Raw genomic sequence first — 20,818 nt, forward strand, 5'->3', positions numbered from 1 at the left:
TAACCACAAATTTCTTCGCATAATACAACAGAAGACGTCGTAACATTTCCTCGAGTCAAGTGAAAGTGTGTTACACGAATTCTCAGTTTCGAAAGACAATTGTACTAGTGCCTTGAGAAGAGACAAGGCTCGAGCATAATATCGTATCCACCACGTATCAGGTACCTGCCAATCTCATTCAGAAGAGGAGAAGAAAAAGAAGATGCAATCTTTGAGGTGCACAGAGACAAATTGCACAGAGACAAATGAGTGCTATTTCAAATTATACAATCTATACGAGGCAAGGGCCGTTCAAGTGTGCGAGCAAAAATAGCGTCAAGAGCCATCCATACTCTGATCCATTGCCGCTCTTGGTTCATGTCTGACTGCTCCGAACACAAAATTAGAACTCGGCATTATGGGCACGCCGACGGAACCAAACACTGGTGCCTGACCAAGCGGATTGGCCATTGGTTGCGGTGTAAAAGTTGGAACAATTGGTTCTGGTACAGGTGTTGGGTAACCAAACCCAAAAGTGACGCCAGCGGGTGTATTGTATATTGGAGTGGTCGGCACATTATTCCCAAATACTTCAATCTCAAATTGTTGAAGTTGTTGCGCCACAGCTGCACAAAGCATTCACAACCTGATCAGTTTGGAAAAGATCACTTTACCGACGGCGGTACCGATAATGGAGGTGTCGCGATGAAACTCTGGTTTCGTAACTTAGCTGACTGAACCATATTACATACTATCCTTGGAAATCCATTAGGTCTTTTAGTAAAGACAAATGGACCAACGGAATACCCTTAATGCATTAAAGGCCACAAGCAGCACAGCAACATATCAGGTTAACAAAGTGGGATGCAGATAAAATTCCTATCTCCCATAACCACTGTCAGTTTATTCGCTCGCTTCAACTTGAGGAACAAGTACCCAAATAGAGATACCCAGCTTTATCTTTTTGACGAGAAACTTAAAAACAAGAATAGAGTCCGCCTAAGCTGGATTATAGCAACATACCTTCACTAAGGTTTATAGACGGTCTTCGATCCTTCACCCACTGATATGCTTGAGGCAATCTCCATTGTTTGTGTTTCATCAGATAAGCGATAACTACAGCAGGAGATCTGTGAGATTATTATTGCAGTTAGTACGTTTTTCAAAGCCGATGAGTATCCTAAATGCAACTCGTAGAACTAGACTTAAAATATTCATGTTAAACTCCAGTATAAATGATGCAGGAACGTGACATATTACATTGAAGTTATTTTTATGTTTTTGTTCATAAATAAAAATAAACACACGTATTCCCATAAATTCATCCGGTGTCCTTGCATTTCCACACCACCAACACAATGTACACGAAAACTATCGTATCTGTTTGTTCATGGAGGTAACTTCAACATGTTCCACTTAACGTATCAACGTTCCGATGCCTCTCTTGAAGGACACTTAAGGTAAGTTGATAATAAGGTAAGTTGACACTCAAGTCAACTGAACCACCTTATTTTGTATTCGTGAATAATTAGCGTCTTCTTCCTCAACTCAATAGTTTTCACAATGAAAATCAGAAGTAGATTGGTAGGCTAAAAAACCTAGAAATGAGCGCTGGGAATTGGCCGATGCTAAAACGCTATGGTTAAAGCATCTTTTATTACCTCTTCAAATGCAATCCACAGCAAACTGTAAACCCTCAATTATTCTGAAAAGCGCAAGACAAAAAACCGTACCTGTTTTGACCTGACATGCAATGCACCAACACTCGAGCTTTGTCCACCCTAGCTTGTTCTGTAATGAGCAGAACATATGGTACGACATTGTGAGAAATTGGCATGCTAATTCAAACCTTAATACGCAGCACCATAAAGGCTTCCCAGACACATAGTCCTAAGTTCGGCAGCTCTCCTGGTTGAAATAGAATTCTGATGCTTACCAATAAATTCTAAACATTCCGCAAATGGTATGGTCTTTTCTTCCTTGAGAGAGTGATACGTAAAAGAGTTCTTGTAAAGATTCTGGCATGTTGGAACAGTCTGCAAGAAGCAAATTGGGTAATTTAAACAAGTGCTGTACATCCATGTTCGTTGGACAGCGCATGTAATGAGACATCACAGATAATCAGATGGAAGGCTCGCTGTGAAGATGACGCAACAAGCTCAAAGTGTGTATCTTGTTGAAATCGCCCAGTCTAAGGAGACTAAACCGATTCAGTGGTGAATATTAAACCCCTGGTCAGTCTTTGGATTACAGCCCAAAAAGCACGAGTACAATCGAATTCATGTTAATGATACTGTGTACGAGTACTCTAACTGAGAGACAAATTATTCATACTGATAAGCGGCATAAAAGCATTATTATCAAGCCTGTAGATACAAGCGAGAAATGTTTTAGTGGTGCTCAAGCAATTAGACAGAACATACTTCTCATAAAACCCCTCTTATTCAGTAATTTCTTTCTAAAATATTGAAAGTGAAAAAAAAAAAATGTTAGCAAAAAACCGTCAACATCCCATGGGATGGTAATACTATTCTACGAGGGGATATCGATTTTTGAGAATCAACGGTTGCAAAGATGAAATGAAGAGGGGCACGTACATTGAGGATCCGAGTGATATTTTGAGCTTTCAAGAGTTCTGCACGCGATGCATTGTCGTAGCTACCCAGATACAAAAACTGTGGTAGAATTTCAGTGGAAAATGCACTTTGCTGAGGGCCTTTCTCTGTGGCCTCTTGCAGGCGATGGCCACAGATACCACACACTTCTCCGTCTTCGAACTTGTGGTAATGCCCACATACAAAACACGGATTCTCCCTTTCACGTTTCCGCATCTTACTAATCTCAGAGTATCTCAATTGTTTCTATAATGCCGATGGACACTTCCCTTCCGGATCAGCTCCTGCGAATGATACATCACCTTCATGTATTAGATTAAAAGTAGAACAAATCAAAAAAAAATTTTCAAGAAATGAGGAAGAAAAGAATACAATCTACTCTACAGTACCAATTCCACGCGCAAGACACTGACACTCCTCGATCACTTACATCCAGTCCTCTGGCTCCAAACCACCCAATTGCAAACGCTCAAAACTCACTGTCCCGATCACTTCCTACTCCGCCCCGCTTACTCACCATGCGATCCGGATTACATCCGCCAGAAAATCACCAAATAAACAACCCCTAAAACAGCACAAACCCACAACACCCCCACCACCCTAACATACCCTAACCTCTCCCCTTCCCCTTCACAAAAACAAAACCAAAAACAAAATATAACACAAATATCAACACGTACAAATACCACTCCCTGGACGAACCTAACCTCAAAAACTTGCGCAAACGTAGACACGGATTGCTACAAACCACAAATCAATTCCGAAAACTCATCAACCTCCACGGTCTGCAAAAATTCCAACTATCCCCACAACATCCAAAGCCTAGCTTCACAGCCAATCTGAGTTGATAAATTCCGATGGCTCCGGATCATCCCTCCACACCAACGCCACACCACACCACACAGCAGGATACAATTCACAGAAACCCTAACACAATATCGAGGGTGCCTGAAAAACCTCCATTCCGCGCACTGTGGACTTGGGGAAAGGCAAAAGGAGAAGACGATGCCGGCCTGGATGGACACGCTCCCCGTTTGAACGCGCAGGGGAGTCCTTCCGAGGTCTTGCTGCGCGGGGAGAGACAGAAATGCTCTACCAATTCGGGACGACCATCCGACGGATGTGGCTCGTGCGGCTCAGAGTCCAACGGACGGAAAGAGTTCGCCCCCCCGCGCGACGATGTTCTCGCTAACGTCGGGACGGCTTTCGGCAGACGTCGCGTGACGTTTTTCGTCGTCGGAGGTGACGGAGCCTTGTGCCCTAAGTTGACTTCTCCTCTGCCCGCTGGCTCGGGCAGCCTCCACCCAGGAACGTGCCAGGTCACGCACTCTTTCGTTCCCGAGCAATCACACTCATTAACCCCATGTGTGCCACGTCGGATTCTATCTGTGCCAGCGTGGCACTGGGTTGGGAAAGTGGACGTTCCCCTTGTAACGAGCGCCTTTCATTCTTTGGTTTTTATTATATTCCTCTTCGCAGAAACACGCCTACTGAGCAGCTTCTGGCCTCTGATGGACTTTCCATGCACATATCCAACGAAGGAAATGTGGAATTCCAGTTCAGATTAGTTAATTATTCTAAATAAACTACTTATTTTACTGATTCGATGGAAAAAAACGTACTTTTTTGGACTTTCCTGTTTTGGATATAGTGTCAGATCTGATTTAGTTCCCAAGTGAGGACATTCATCTTGCTTTCTGGATTCTTTGCAACATGTGAAGATATTCTTTGCTGCAACATGTGAAGATATTCTTTGCTGCAACATGAACCACAAAAAAGTTATGTTTTGGTTTATTCTTCCCAGAGGCATTCTATAATCTTAACACTAGCAAAACTATGTTTTTAACATACTTTCCTTTCAGTAAATGCATTTATCTATTGGCAGGGAATTTCTGTACAAGGTCTCCTTCATTAAGTTCATTTAACTTTGGCGTTAGATGGTAGAACAGATTAGATATTGTAATTGAATAAACAGGTAACTCTCAACCACCATATTTACAATTGTTGATCATTAAAACATATTATTGAAAAAAATTATTGCATAAAAAAAAATTATAGATGCAAATTTTTATTTTAACCTTTTTACAGATAAAAGGCACATTTGTAACTATTCTACTCAAAGGCATCCGATTTATATTTATTTCTTAAAATTTAAGTTTATTAGATCATAGTTTGATTTTTAAATATAACCAAAATACTTACAACTCAAATCATATTTTATAAATACTCTCAATCATATCTTATGTCCTACAACAATAAGACACATTTTTTTTTTCTTTTTTTTTTGTTATTTAAATGTCTGTTATATATATATATATATATGATTAATCTTAATTTGTTTCATATATAAAATTAAATATCTTTTCAGCTTTATAAAATTAATTTAATTTATTAATTGAAGTTATTAAATATCTTTTCAGCTTTATAAAATTAATTTTATCTATTAATTGAAGTTATTAAATATCCACCTTGTAAAACTTAAAAATGTACTTGAATAATTTTTAGTTCAATTTTTATTTTGTATAAAAAAGTGGCTTTTATATACTATAATTTAGTACTGGATTGAATCATTTTTTTATTATATAGAATTATTTGCAAATTCGATAACATAAAATTTCATATTATTATATATTTAGATATAAAAAATCCATTTAAATATGCATATATATATATATATATATATATATTATGAATTATTTATATGAGTTTTAAATATTATATCTCTAAATTTAATAATAAATTTATAAAAATAGATTCATAGTAGAATATTTTTGATAAATAATAGAAGTATATATAGTTTTAATATTAAATATTATTTTAGTTAATAATGTAATGTAATAGCTAAATTTATTTTTAAAATAAAATATGCTTTATTTTTACAATGAAATTGCTATAATTATATGTACAAATTAAATAAATGGATGTAAATATAAGTAAATAATATTATATATAAATATCTAATAAATATTTTTATTTATTTTATTATTATTTAATTGTCTATTAAATTAATATATTTTCTATATTTATATTAATTCATTTTTAGTATATTTTTAAAAAAATTAAAAGCAAAAACCTTGAAAGTGTTTATAACTTAAGTGTTTATTTTGCAAACCTCAAAACCTTTAAGTATCTTCTACATAACATTCTTGTTACCCAATGAATATGGATGTAGGACTAAAGTGGTTTATAGTTTCATCTATACATATTTTAAATTTTAATATTGATTCAAGGCTCTCTAGCTTCTTTGTATTCAATAACAGATATTATAATTATTTTTATGTAAAACAAGGCTTCATTGTCTGATTTCTTATCTCTAAGTCATGCATTAAAATATTGGATTCTAAAAACAATTATATGGATTTATGTTGTAAATTGTGATTCATAAATTAATGATTATAGAGGGATGAATTTGATAAGTTAGATCGATTTTTTACTAAATGTGTTGCATCCTTATGGATTAAATATATGTATATAAATATATATATATATATATATATATATATATAAGATATGTAATAAAATATATATTTATATTTATATATGTATAACATTTTTATAAACAGCATGCTAAGAAATTTAATACATTTAAATACTAAAATCTGAGTTTTATCATGATAATTAAATAAATAATGACCTCAAATGTATTTAATTTTTTTTAAAGTAGGATTAAATTTATTATATATTTGAAGTCTTTTCTATAGAAATTTGTAAGAACTATTGAAAATATTATTTAATACTTAAAGAGCTTTAATAGCTCTCCACATCTATAGCTTTGTATCCTTTTGAAAAATTCTATAAAAAAATCTTAAGACTTTTAAAGTATTGTATAATGTTTGACATTTTTTATAAATTACCTTTCGAACCTAGTTGAAATAGTATAAACAAGAAGTCATAACAGAAACATAGTTTGGTATTACTAAAAGATGTTTTGGAACAATCCAAATATTGTATAGTTTTTTTTTATCTTGCATTTTAATGTTGTTTGTAATTTGATAATTTATTCTTGTACTTATTGATATTTATTTATTTAATTATTCATTTATTTTTTGTCTATGCATTTGTAAATTTTTTGTTACATATATACATTTATTTAACATTAATTGAAAATTTTATTCTTTGATTATGTAGCAATTAGACTACTTTGATTCTTAATTAATATTTTTCATTAAAAAACAAAAAATTACCACCTTTGATTTGATATCTTTAAACATCATGGTGTTCTTATCATAATTAAATTTACTTGCATGTACCAGTTTTAGTATTTGTAAAAAATTATGACTAAAGCAATATTTCATGAAATTTAAAAATAAAAACTATTTGTCTCTTAACACTTTAGACATATTTTGAACGAAAATTTAATTTAATGTAAAATGATAGTTCTAACTACGTTTTGTATTTAAAAAAAATATAAATTAATATTTTTTTATAATAGATACAATTGATTGAACTTTTTGAATTATAAATATCTTATCAGTAATAGTAAAAAGATTCACATAGTTCCAAACTCAGTTTTTTTCTTCTAAAACTTCTATATTATTAAAACATTTCTGAAAAAAAAATTAATATAAAAATATAAAATATAATAGAAAATGTGAAAAATATATATTTTAAATATTTTTCTTAACTATCTAAAAGGACACACACACACATATATATATATATATATATATACACACACACACACACACACATCATATTTCTCCAATAAAAATATTTAATACTCAAAACCAAAAAAATAAGATGATCTAATGCAAAATGATGCAACTTGGTTAAAATTACTAATGCTCAAAGAAATCACTAAAAAAATAAAAACATAATTTTTACAGTAATTATTCAAAACATATTACAAAATATTGATGTAACAAGAAAAAAGAAAATTATGAAATGAAACTTTAACTTTTAATAAAATCCTCTTTAAACATAACAATGTTTAATCATAATAGACACCATGAGGCTAGATACTATCAACTTATCACTAAAAATATGTGTTTTCTACCTTCTAATATTGCAATATTTAATATCTTATAATTAAAAATAATCATAAAAAAATCTTTAAAAATCAAAATGCATTATGTGAATATTTTATGAGAGTGTTTAAACACCATAATATTAAAACACTATAATACTTCGATATGTATTACATATATTTTAAATAAAAAATATAATATTTATAAAATTAATTTTTAAAATATTTATTAAAGTCATGAATAGATAAATTTAAAGCATTAGAAATAGTGTTAAATAATTTTAATAGTTTGATGTAATCATAATAAATAAAACATTAGATATTTCTTTTGACATTATTCAATCTTTTTAAAATTTAAAAACTCTTGAACTTCTATGATTTTGAATATATTAGATAAATTGGTTAATACACATAACTTTTTTAGGAAAGATATTATATATAGAAGATAAAAAAATATGTATATGATATTGAAAAGATTTTTTTACAAAGTATGTTTATTTTAAGTTATATTAGTAAGATTAAAGATATTTTTTTTAAAGATCAATAAAGATAAAGAAGCTTTTTTAATATTATAAGATTTATTTATAAATATAGATTAAAGCGATTATATTTTTTGGAAGCATAGGAATTTAATTTTTTAATTTAATTATTACTCTTATAATATATAATTTGTTGAAGGTTTGTTCTTCTGTATGTTAAAATATTTTATTATAAGAATTAGCTACAATTTTGTTTTAATATAAATCTATTGGATATTAAGACACGTTTTAAAAAAATATCACGATTTACTTGAAGAAAATTGACATAAAATAATATTATATGCTAATTAAAAAATTCATGTATTTTTATAAATAAACAACTTTTGCATCAACAAAGAATTAAATTGAATACTTATTATTTATATATAACTCAATTTAATTCTTTGTTGATGCAAAAGTTGTTTATTTATAAAAATACATGAATTTTTTAATTAGCATATAATATTATTTTATGTCAATTTTCTTCAAGTAAATCGTGATATTTTTTTAATCTATTATTACATATAATCTTAGAAATTTGTTAAAGAAAAAAACTTAATAATTATACTTTATACCTTATTGAAAAAATTATATTATTGAAAAAGTAAATAAATAAAAATTTAGTATTAGGAAATCAAATTTGATTATACAATTGAAAATGGAATTATACATATACATACACAGACACACACACACCTATATATATATATATATATATATATATATATATATATATCTATAATGAGAGAGATGTTAAAACCATATTTCTTTTTGTACCTCATGATTCATTTTCTACATGTTGCCACGAACATATGCATATAAGCTAATAATTACATGTATAAATAGGTAGAAGTAAATAAAAATAGATAAAAGTAAGTTAATTCTACAGTATTTGGTATGAAAGCTTCTTAGAAGCTTCATAGATGCTACTTTGACTTTATAGGTGTATTTAATTGACTTTTTGGGATTAGAAACGTTGTCAACAAGTTGGCCATGTGCCACACATATTGTTAACTTGAAGATCAAGCTAACTATGTGGTCCACACGTAGAAAAATTTACCTTGTAAGTCAAGACATGTGTCCTACAAAGTCAATACATATTGGAGGTCCTAAAGAACGTTGCCACATAGCTCCTAGTTAGATAGTATATATAGAGACAAGAATGAAGCCTTCTTCACTTTTGTCAATTCCTTTCTTGCTTACAGTCTAGTTTCAAGGGTCTCTAGTTTTCTTGGCTTTTGGCAATAGCCATTCCAATTTCTTTCTTAATATATATATTAAATTATTTCTATTTTGTCATCTTTCTATGAGAGAAGTCTTACTTGTTTATTTGTCTTTATCATGTTCTTGTCCTTGACAAATTGACAAAATTACACCTTCAATATCAAAGCTTTGTCTAATCTTGATTAAGAGTGGATTACCTCTTTTTCTTGATAAGACACAAGCATATTAGAAGTTGCGGATTATCCTCTTCTAAACTGATATTGTCCTTAGTATTTTCTTTGTTCTCAAGTCCTCGCTTCTATTTGTCTTGAGCGATATTAGACATCTTCTCTTTTCTAAGTGTTATCATGGCAGAACTTGCTGGAATGAAGAGTGCAATGGCATAAATGCTAGAGCAATTGAGGGAATTAATGCTTACGATACATCAACTCAATTTACAACCAAAAGGAGCAATAAAATTGGCAGGAAGTGAAGATATAGAAATGATTGGAGCTGCTTCAACATCTGCACCAAAACATGTCCCTTCTCCTATGGAGGAACGCCCTTCCAGTATTAGAGAACCAAGAATTGCTCTATCCGAGAAGTTTGATAGCATTAGATCCAAGTTTCAAGGATTTATCAATTAAGTGCAACTTGTGATTGAACTTCAACCCCAAAGCTATCCAATTCCAAGATCGCAAGTTAGATTCATTGATACACTTCTTTTAGGTTCAGTATTATCATGGTTTTCATCTTTTCTTGAACGACGAGATCTAATATTAGATAATCTAGAGGCTTTTCTGACAGAGTTTTGATCTATATATGGAAAACATGATGAAATTTGTATTGCAACCAATAAGATCTGTATTTTACGACAAGGCAATCGATCAGTAACGTTGTATGCTTCACAATTTTGACAACTTGTAACTGATATCAAGTGGGATGATACTGCATTTATTAGCCAATTTCTTTACAGATTATAATATGAGGTAAAAATATTAATGCTCAACTTACCTAATCTTCAAACATTGAGTCAAGCAATTGACTTTGCTGTGAAGTATGACAATCGCCTCTTCAACACATACATTCAGAAGTAGAGGATATGCAAATTGATGTAGTACGTTTCAAACCTCTTACTAAGCAAGAAAAGACTTGTCGTCGTCAAGAAGGATTGTGCTTATATTAAAGAGAACTTAAGCATAATGCTCACCATTGTCCAAAGAAGCAACACAACCATAAAATGATGAATACGACGATCAAAGAAGATAGCATGTCAGAAAACGAATTTGTCAAGTTACAATAGAGACCGTGCGGGTGGAACCTTGTACAACGCCTAGTGAAGGTCTTATCCTCTCCTCAGAACCCTCTCCATGTTTTACAATAAATGTTATTCTACGACCTAAATATCTCAAAGCCTCTGCCTTGCTAGATTCAAGAGCCTCAGCATGTTTCTTAGATGAAAAATTTGCTAAAAGATATAGCATAATTTTAGTAAAAAAAACTAAACCTGTTCATATAGAAGTCATAGATGGTCGTCCGTTGTCTTCAAGAGATGTTACTCATGAAATCCTTCCTATAAAAATAACAACTAATGGTCATAGTAGCTTTATAATATTTAATATCATTAGATCTCCTTCTAATCCAATCATTTTAGGTTTATCATGGCTAAAAAAATATAATCCTAAAATAGATTAAACTTCTTGTAGTCTTGATTTTTTTAAAAATATAACTAAGAGTGTAGTTAATTAAGTAGAAATTCATAAGTCTAGTATAATTAAACCTATATTTGTAGGTGCAAGTACTTTCTTGTATGTTGCAAAAGAAGGATCACCTTATGTGATTTATGCCACACTTGTTTCTATTGGTGGAAACACTTGAAGTGGCATTCCAAACCAATATCAAGTTTTTTAAGATGTATTTGAGAAAAAGAATGCAGATACTCTTTCAGAACATCATTTCTATGACTACTCAATCGACCTTTAAGAAGGAGCACAACTGCCATTTGGACCAATCTACAATTTATCTCAAAATGAGTTGGTTGAACTCAAGGAGTATATTGAAGAGAATTTGGCCAAGAATTTCATATGCCGTTCCAAATCTCTAGCAGGAGCTCCAATTTTATTTGTGAAAAAAAAAGATGGATTATTACGAATGTGTCTTGATTATCGAGGATTCAACAAAATCATTATAAAAAAATAAGTACTCACTACCTTTGATATCTGGACTCCTTGATCAATTGAATCAAGCTAAGCTCTATACAAAAATAGATCTACGAGGAGCAGACAATTTGGTATGCATCAAAGAAAGAGATGAATGGAAGACTGCGTTTCGAACAAAGTATGGACATTTTGAATACAAAGTTATGCCTTTTGGACTTACAAATGCACCAATAGCATTCCAACATCTAAACAACAATGTCTTTCGAGAGTTTTTAGATGATTTTGTTATCTATTACCTAAGCGACATCTTAATCTATTCTTAGAACCCTGAAGAACATGAACTTCATGTTCGCCAAGTATTACAAAAACTAAGAGATGCAGGACTCTATGCCAAGATAGAAAAGTGTGTATTTCATACTACTCAAGTCAACTTCTTAAGATACATCATTTCAAATGATGGACTTATGATGGATCCTAAGAAAGTTCAAACTATTATGGATTGAAAGATCCCAAAAATGGTAAGAGATGTCCAATGTTTTTTGGGATTTGCCAACTACTATCGGATCTTCATCAAAGACTTCTCTCAAGTTGCAGCTCCACTTACATATTTGACTTGCAAAGACAAACTTCAATGGAATCAAGAAGCAGAAGTAATATTTGATGCTTTGAAAACAACCTTTATTTCTACATCAATCTTGTATTGCGTTGATTTTTTTAAGCCATTTTTTTATGGAAACAGACGCATCAGATTTTGCTTTGGGTGTCGTATTTTCATAAATCGAAATAGATGATAAACTTCATCCAATAGCTTTTCATTCCAGAAAATTTTCAATAGCCAAGATCAACTACGAGATTTATAACAAAGAACTTCTTGCAATCGTGGATTCATTTCAAGAATAGTGCCATTATCTAGAAGGTGCTTCTAGCTCAGTCACAGTGTATATGGATCACAAGAATCTTGAATATTTTATGTCAGCATGTGTTTTGAATCGTCGCCAAGCCCATTGGAGTATGTCTTTGTCAAGATTCGAATTCAAGATCACTTATTGACCAGGAAAATAACAAGGTTTGTCAGATGCACTTTCTAAACAATCTTATCTTGTACCAAAGGAAGGAGATGTTGCTTTTGATCAACAACGAATAATTCTCTTGAAGCCAAAGCATCTTTATCTTCGAGCAATGAAATCAACATTAACTGTTGATTCAACTTTTATTAAGCAAGTTCAGTCAAGTATGTCTTATGATCCTCTTATTCGTGATATGAAAAAAAATCCTTCAAAGTCTCATGATACTTCCAAGTTTGAATTCTAGAAGAATCTACTATATTTTGAGGGACGCCTATATGTTCCAGAAGATGAAGCTCGATTACATGTTCTTCAAGCTCGTCATGACTTTCTAGAAGCAGGACATTTTGGATATAATAAAACTTTGGAACTAATATCTAGAGACTTTTGGTGGCCACAAATGTAGAAAGCAGTCAAAGATTTTGTACAATCTTGTGATGTTTGCTCAAGATCAAAAATTCCTCGTCATCGACCTTATGGATTTTTTCAACCATTATCCATTCTAGAACAACCATGGTCTTCTATTTCTATGGATTTCATCACAGATCTTTTAATCTTAGGTTCTTATGACTCTATATTTATGATAGTAGATCGTTTTACCAAGATGGCACATTTTTTACTATGTACAAAATCTATCACATGTGGAAAAACAGCTAAGCTCTTTCTTGACAATATCTATCTCTATTATGGATTATTCAAGGATATTATATTACATAGGAGAACTCAATTTGTATCAAGATTTTGGCGGACTCTTTTCAAGATTCTAAAAGTGCATATAAAACTATCTTTGACATTCCATCCTCAAATTGATGGACAAACGGAGCGTGTTAATCAAGTTTTGGAGTAGTATTTAAGATGTACCATTAACTACCAACTAGATGATTGGAAAACTCTTTTGCCATTGACAAAGTTTGCTTACAATAATATGGTTCATTCTTCTACAAAACAAACACCTTTCTTTGCTAATTATGGTTATCATCCATGACTTGATACTTTTGACTTTTCAAAAATTGATAATCCTACTGCGAAAGATTTGGCAATTCATTTGTCAGAGCTACATGCAACGATGAAGGCGCAGTTAAAAGAAACTCAAGAATAACAAAATGTCAATGCGGATGTATGTCGAAATGAACAACCACCATTCTACATGGGTGATAAGGTATGGTTACTTCGTCGTAATATCAAGACCATTCATCCTTGTGACAAGTTGGACTATTGAAGGCTTCGACCATTTTCTATTTCTATATAAATCAATGCAGTTGCATATCCTTTATATTTACCGAAGTCAGTAAAAATTCATCTAATATTTCACCTATCTCTTCTTGAACCATACAAGACAATGGACATACCAAGAAGAAGACAAGCTCCACCTTCTCCTATAGAAGTAGACAATAATGAAGACTTTGAAGTGGAAGAACTCTTAGATTCAAGGCAATGCCGAAATAAATTAGAATATCTTGTCCATTAGCGCTGATATGATATTAGTGAACACACATGGGAGCCAGTAAAGAATCTTGCAAATGCAACGAAGGCGGTGGAGGCTTTTCATCAATGACATCCATCAAAATCAAGATGAAAACCTTCCTTATAAAAAAAACAAGATCTAAGCAAGATAACATTCTACTTTCAATCCTTGTTTGTAGCTTCTTTGTAGTTGTGATGCTTAGGAAATGGAGAACCAACAACTAGCCAATTTGACTCAAGAGCCTTTGTTTGCTGATCTGTCAGACGATACATTACGATTGTCAGAACCTTCAAGATGAGACAATCGAGATGAAGATCTTCAAGAATGACATGTTCTTCCTCGAATAGATGGCGAGATACAACTCATTTGGTATCACGACCTTGGAGGGGACTCCCGATGTTTGGTGATTTTACTAGAGGTAGGAACAACTTCTGATGGTGTTCCAAATATTTTATTCGAAGGAAGTTATGAAGGCGTTAACAATGATCAAATAACTGGGTGGTCTTCCCACCTTGGTATGGGACACTAATGATGATTAAGAGGCCCTATCAATCATCTTCGAAGAGAACAAAGATCAGAATATGTAGCAAATACAATTTGTCGCATCATAGTTTTCCTCAACATATGATTACCGCTCCTCGTGAAACTCGTCCCTAGAAGGGGGGGTAATATCACGGACATATACATGTAAGCCAATAATTACATGTATAAATAGATAGAGGTAAATAAAAGTAGATAAAAGTAAATTAATTCTATAGTATTTGGTATGGAAGCTTCATAGCAGCTTAATAGACGCTGCTTTGACTTTATAGGTGTCTTTAATTGACTTTTTGGGATTAGAAACGTCGTCAACAAGTTGGCCATGTGCCACACATGTTGTTAGCTTGAAGACCAAGCTAACTATGTGGCCCACACGTAGAAAAACTTGCCTTGTAAGTCAAGGCATGTATCCTACAAAGTCAACATATATTGGAGGTCCTATAGAATGTCGCCATGTAGCCCCTAGTTAGATAGTATATATAGAGATAAGAATGAAGCCTTCTTCACTCTTGTCAATTCTTTTCTTGCTTCCAATCTAGTTTGAAGGGTCTCTAGTTTTCTTGACTTTTGACAATAGCCATTCTAGTTTCTTTTTTAATATATATATCAAGTTATTTCTATTTTGTCATCTTTCTATGAGAGAAGTCTCACTTTTTTATTTGTCTTTATCATGTTCTTGTCCTTGATACATGTCCCTTGTCTTCGACTCTATTCCTAGCTACTATCACGACTTCCATCTCTACCCTACCACTGCCTCCATGCACATGCTTGAGAATGGTAGTATGGCTTAATTAGGATTTAGTAGATTTTCTATGGTGTAAGAGTGGTTACAGTAATTAAATACAATTAAAGTATTCAAAGTATGAGGATTTATTAGTTTCTAAATAAAAATTTCTAATTTCAAATTATAATTAACTAGAGAGAAATTTATTTTACAATTGATCATTGAAAATTTAGAAAATAAAATTTTAATTTTGAAAATAGTGTAAATTAAAGAAAATATTATCTTTATTATTATTTTTTATTTTTTAAATAACTAAATTTATGAATAATATTTTTATGTGACTTATAGATTGTTTGTGTATTTGTGTATTTTTATTTTTATTGGAAGATAAAGAACATGTGCAAAATAGATTATGAGATAGAAAGAGTGGTGTGGTTTTACCAAAATTGGGGTATGGCTTTCACAACTCCCTATATATATTGAAGCTAATAATAAATAAATTTGTAATAGTTATATAATTGATTACTTTGATGTTTTAAATTTTTATATATTTGATGTATTGATTTTAGTAAAATTAAAGAATTTTTGTGTATATTTTATTAGCGATCAAAAATAAATAAATAATGGATATAAAATTACTTCTTTATATTTTTATTATATAAGAAAACTAAGATTTTAAGGCATCAACCACATGATTTGCTACAACCACTTTGTTTGAAATAACTATAGTAATTAGTATCAAAAGATTTTGTTACAAATAGTTTAAACCTTTAGAATAAATACTTAGTGTTTGTAATTATAGATTGAATCTCTATTTTTAAATATTGTCAGGAAGATTACTTTAAGTATATATATATATATATATATATATATATATATATATATTACAAAAAAATTTCTTTTTAATAGCTTATAAAGAATAGATTACATGATTATTTTATGTAACTTTAAATATTTTAATAAATAATAAAAAATTAAGAATTATACTAAGTATCAAATTTTTCAAAGGAATCATGTAAATTATTTAGGCATTTGAATTAATCTTTATGTACAAAAATCATTAGCATAGGGATTGTCAACCAATTTCTTTTAATTGAATTTTGGAGCAAGATTTTTTTAGTACTAGATATTACTAATAAGATCATTTAATGCATAGTTATTATTAGTTCTAATATTGGATATTGTGTAATGTGTAGGGCATGAGATGAAATAATATCTATATTATTATTTTTAAATATACTCCAATTGAAATAAGAAATAGTTAAAAAGTCTATAATTAGTTTTAAAAATATTTTAAGTAACAATATAGTTTGAAAGTATAATTACTAATTTATAAGAATCACATAGTCCAAAGTTGACAAACATAATAAAAATAATGAAAATTATTGCTCACTTTCAAAATATTAAGTTTTGCTATCAAAGTTATTTTAAAAATCGGTTCAAATTAATTTAGGAGTTACACATGATTTACTGAAACTTATTTATATCTTCGTGTTTTGTTCATTAATCAGTGCATTCACACACCCTTCTAGAAACTTGTTTAAATTACAGCCAACGCTTTAAAACAATTAGCCTCAGTTTGTCTAATTATTCATACATTGTTCACTTATATTTTTAAAAAATAGACATAAATTACAAATGGCTCACACGAAATGTCAACTACCCATATTCTTTTACATCCCAACTCATTGAAAACAGGATGTCTATATATAGTGAGAAAAAAAATCAAAGCATTCAAAGTGACCTTTGAAATGTGAGTAAGATATTTTTGAACAAGACCAACAGTTGAATAAAATAACCTCCCTCGTTCCCAGTATCCAATGCCGTGTAATACTGATTGTTCAACATCTATTTATAAAACAAGATTAGAGGGAATAATATACGACGAAGACTATCAATTACGATACGTATTCGTATATATGGGCGGTGGTACACGTCCTGAACGAGCGTGGCAAGGTGAACACGCCCCGCGCGCATGCATCATGGGATCGATCTCGGGCAGCGGCCGTTTCTACGTCGTTGAGTTGAGGTTCCTAAAGCGGCGTCTTTACGAACGGGGCCAGGATAAAAAGTTATCCTTCCGTCATAATGATTCTTTTATGCTCCACCCAGCGCGGGTCCCACGGGGAAGTGTGTGGAAACTGGTCTTGAACTCAATCACAGCGGCAGATCGTGCCCTGCTTCCTTGCGAGGTCATTGCTCGATCCGTCGCGTGCAGATGCGCGTCGGATTCTTGGGGGCAATTGCTACCCAGTAGAAAACCCCGGGTGGAGGTTGTGGGTTTACAATATTGAGCAGTTTCGCTGTTGGGTTTGGATGGGTTTGTTGGTAGTGCAGAAGTTGGGGTTTGGTGTGGCCTTGGGAGGTTGAGAATTGCGGACGTGGGGACGGAGCGTGGCAATTGAAGATCAATTGAGCGAGAGTGGTGGGGGACGCAGGAGTGTGAATCAGGGATTGCTTAGGGTTTTTAGGGTGGCGAATTGGGTGGGAGCCGCGTTTAGATGGAGTGGCGAGGGCGTGTGAGGTTATGTTGACCTTTTGTGGCTTATAGCAGTTTTTTTTTTTTTTTTTTTTTTTTTTTTTTGTAATTAGGGGATTAGTTTTGGAGAGTGGAGTGCAATTGGGATTGACCAAAAGTTGGAATGGAAGTGTGGGTGTAGGAAATGACCAAGGATTGAGTTGGATTGTTAGCTTGCATAGCGAGTAGAATTGTATTTCGGGGTGTGGGGGTGGCTGCCGTGCTATGGGGAATTCGTCAAGCAGTGGTCGGCGCAACAGCCATATTTTGTCCCAAAGCCCTGGCCATCCGCCTCCACCTCGGATGTATCCTGCTCCGCATAGGTACCCTGGTGGGCATGCCCCGCCCCCAGGTCCTGGAATGTATCCACCTAATGTTCGTTACTATTCATATCATCACTATAATGGTCTGATACCGCCTTCACAATTTTACTCACAAAATTTTATCCAAAGCAATGGGCAATTCATGATAAATCTGCCTCCGCCGCAATTGTATAGTCAACCAGGTGGAATGCCTTCACACCCTGTGTCTCAGCCTCCACGACCCTTGGAAGTTGTAGAGCATCAGAGAGCTAGTACCATCCAGAATACTGTGAATTTGAAGAAGGCTACACTCCGGCTGGAGAAAGACGAAGAAAATCGCGGTTCTTATTTGGTGTCTTTCTCCTTTGATGCTACTGCTGCTGGAAGGTCAGTTTCTTGAGAACTTGACTTTCGATGGACGGTGGGAGGTAGTTTGCATTCGCAGTTCTAATTCCTCTTAGAGGCTGAAGAGAATTACTTGGATTGCGAAAAGCTCGTGAATATCTGCTCAGGCTATAGGAATACACGAGCTTTCTGAGTTATCTGCCCTTTTCACACGATCAAACGCTTTCCCGGACTCGAATTGCGGATGATTTTGTGAAATTGGAAGTTGCGGAGAACGCATACGAATTGGTAGTTGAAGGCACTTAAAGTCATGATCTCGGTTTTGAGTCCTTCTGTCCATGCATCTGGTTGTTATTGACTACATATTACTTCAAAAACATTCTTAGTTTTATTCTGGTCCCGAGATGTCATTAATTCGTCATGCTTATTTTTTTTACGTGACGCTTTGTGCAGCATATGTATCTTTTTCCTTGCAGAAGAGGGTGCAGACTGCAGCCTATCACCAGTGAAGCCCGATGCCTACACACCATTGCGATCTGAATTTGAGAAAGGTCTGGGACAAAAGTTCAGGCAGGCTCCAGGAACAGGCGTCAAGTTTTCTAAGTTCGGTGAAAAAGAATTGTTGAAAGGAGGAGAACACTACGTATTTCCATTAGTGATCCGAATGGAAACATTGCCAAAGTCGCCCCCAGCTGATGAGCCGCCGCGAGAATCATTGCCTCTTGGAGCTCCCCTACCAGACTGGGTGCACGCACAGATCACACAAGCAACTATTGAGAAGAAGGACGATGATTCATACCAGGTGCGGGTGGTGAAGCAAATTCTTTGGATCTCTGGCCTCCGATATGAGCTACAAGAAATCTATGGAATCGATAACAGTGGAATAGGTGGTAATTTTGATGGCACTGTTGCTGGGAAAGCATGCGTCGTGTGTATGTCAGAACCTCGGGATACCACTGTTCTGCCTTGTCGACACATGGTGAGACTGCTTGTTCCTGTTTGGATTTACTTAATTTGCCTAAACTAACGGGGAAAGAAATGTAACTCTTGAAGGTTTCTACTCGCCAACAATCTGATTACAAGAAAAATTCCATAAAGTTCTGCTCGATTTTAGAAAAAAAACGATACTGGCACATCTTTTTCTTGTTCCGTGTGGCAGCCTTCTTGACATTCTTCTTCTTCGTCTTCTTCTTCTTCATTTTCTTTTACTTACTTTTTTTAGTGAGTGTAAGTCCCATTTATATTATATTGATACTTGAGTTGAACAACGATTGCAACATTGACAATGCCACAAGTTTCCAGGGGCTTATCTGCATCCTACTAATGAAGGGTGTGTTATTGGGATGGGAATGGCTTACAGTGTATGTGTAGTGAATGCGCCAAGGTATTGAGATTCCAAACCAATCGCTGCCCCGTTTGTCGTACCCCAGTGGAGAAATTGTTAGAAATAAAAGTGCCCAAGAGAGGTTCTGAGCTCGGTGGCGCTGCGGAATCTAGTAGTTCACAATCGGGTGCGGCAACTGCAAAGGACCTTATTGGCGACTGTGACAAAGTGGAGCATATCGATCCGAAGTCGATACTGGTACAGGCCTCGGATGGAACAAGTAAAAGCTGAGTGCAAGAATAAGATAAAGTTTTGGCCCATCATACAGATTTGTAGGAAGGGTGATGTTTGCGATGTGTCTCATGCAAGGACGGTGATACCCCATCCTTCCATTTCTGAACCGGTGGTAGATATCATAAGCTGGGAGGCGTTCCGGTGCGGTACCGTTTTTTTTCTTTAATTGATTCTTGATATCAAACGTCTTGATAAAGATCATGGTCCCTCGTGAAGGGTGCCTGCTAGTTACTGTTTCAAGTTACATATTCTGTAATATACCCCGTATCCTGATGAACTTAGTGCTTTGAAGAGATAAATTAAGTATTTGAGGTGCTTATGCACAATTTCTTTTGGATTGGGGCAAGTACAACGGTTGAGAATTAATTTGTTCTTAGCTGCTCTATTTGATATTTGTACTGCAACGCTACACTAGTTCTGAATTTATGATTAGGGTCGTTGTAATTCAACATGAAAGGTTGGTTCGTGTGCATTTAAGCGATGCATGAAGCCTCCCTGACGACCCGGAAACAGTTTCACCATGACTGCTATGATTGACAGTATATGCGACACATCTTCTCTTGAACGCACAATCTCTTCGTGGTTTAGTGTTTATTCAGGGAGAAATTGTTTGTATTCATGTGGCATTTCCTTCCTTTTCCGACATTCTTCGGTACATTGTCTCTTGTTTCTCACTTACGCCTCTGTGTGGAGTGCCTCAATGTAGCGTAACTGACAGTTCGGAAGTTAAAGGCTGTGCAGTGTATTTTTTCATCATTGTATCCTCAACACACTGCAATCGATCTAGTGAAGATATATTAAA

General features: G+C 33.5%; 2 protein-coding genes across 5 annotated transcripts; one reads left to right on the forward strand and one right to left on the reverse strand.

The window, feature by feature from the left end:
- LOC112292881 (protein-tyrosine-phosphatase IBR5) lies at window positions 1-3,691 on the reverse strand. 4 transcript variants are annotated; one of them, XM_024541818.2, is made up of 6 exons: window positions 3,552-3,691; window positions 2,577-2,878; window positions 1,916-2,015; window positions 1,713-1,770; window positions 1,003-1,109; window positions 1-605 (listed from the first exon to the last, which is right to left on the reverse strand). In XM_024541818.2, exons 2-6 carry the CDS (start codon window positions 2,808-2,810, stop codon window positions 316-318), a joined length of 789 nt encoding a protein of 262 aa, XP_024397586.1. In that variant the 5' UTR covers window positions 2,811-2,878; window positions 3,552-3,691; the 3' UTR covers window positions 1-315. The 4 variants fall into 4 exon arrangements, with proteins under 4 accessions (XP_024397586.1, XP_024397585.1, XP_024397587.1 ...); XM_024541817.2 differs by having other exon boundaries at window positions 3,025-3,619; XM_024541819.3 differs by having other exon boundaries at window positions 3,112-3,570.
- A 13,841-nt stretch (window positions 3,692-17,532) lies between these two features.
- LOC112292010 (putative E3 ubiquitin-protein ligase LUL2) lies at window positions 17,533-20,581 on the forward strand. The gene is made up of 3 exons (XM_024540080.3): window positions 17,533-18,440; window positions 18,852-19,377; window positions 19,759-20,581. The coding sequence occupies exons 1-3, from the start codon at window positions 17,977-17,979 to the stop codon at window positions 20,011-20,013; spliced, it is 1,245 nt and encodes a 414-aa protein (XP_024395848.1). The 5' UTR covers window positions 17,533-17,976; the 3' UTR covers window positions 20,014-20,581.
- Window positions 20,582-20,818: the final 237 nt, after the last annotated feature.

The sequence above is a fragment of the Physcomitrium patens genome, chromosome 15 (assembly GCF_059467195.1).
Source record: "Physcomitrium patens ecotype Gransden chromosome 15, ASM5946719v1, whole genome shotgun sequence".
Taxonomy (NCBI): Eukaryota; Viridiplantae; Streptophyta; class Bryopsida; order Funariales; family Funariaceae; genus Physcomitrium; species Physcomitrium patens.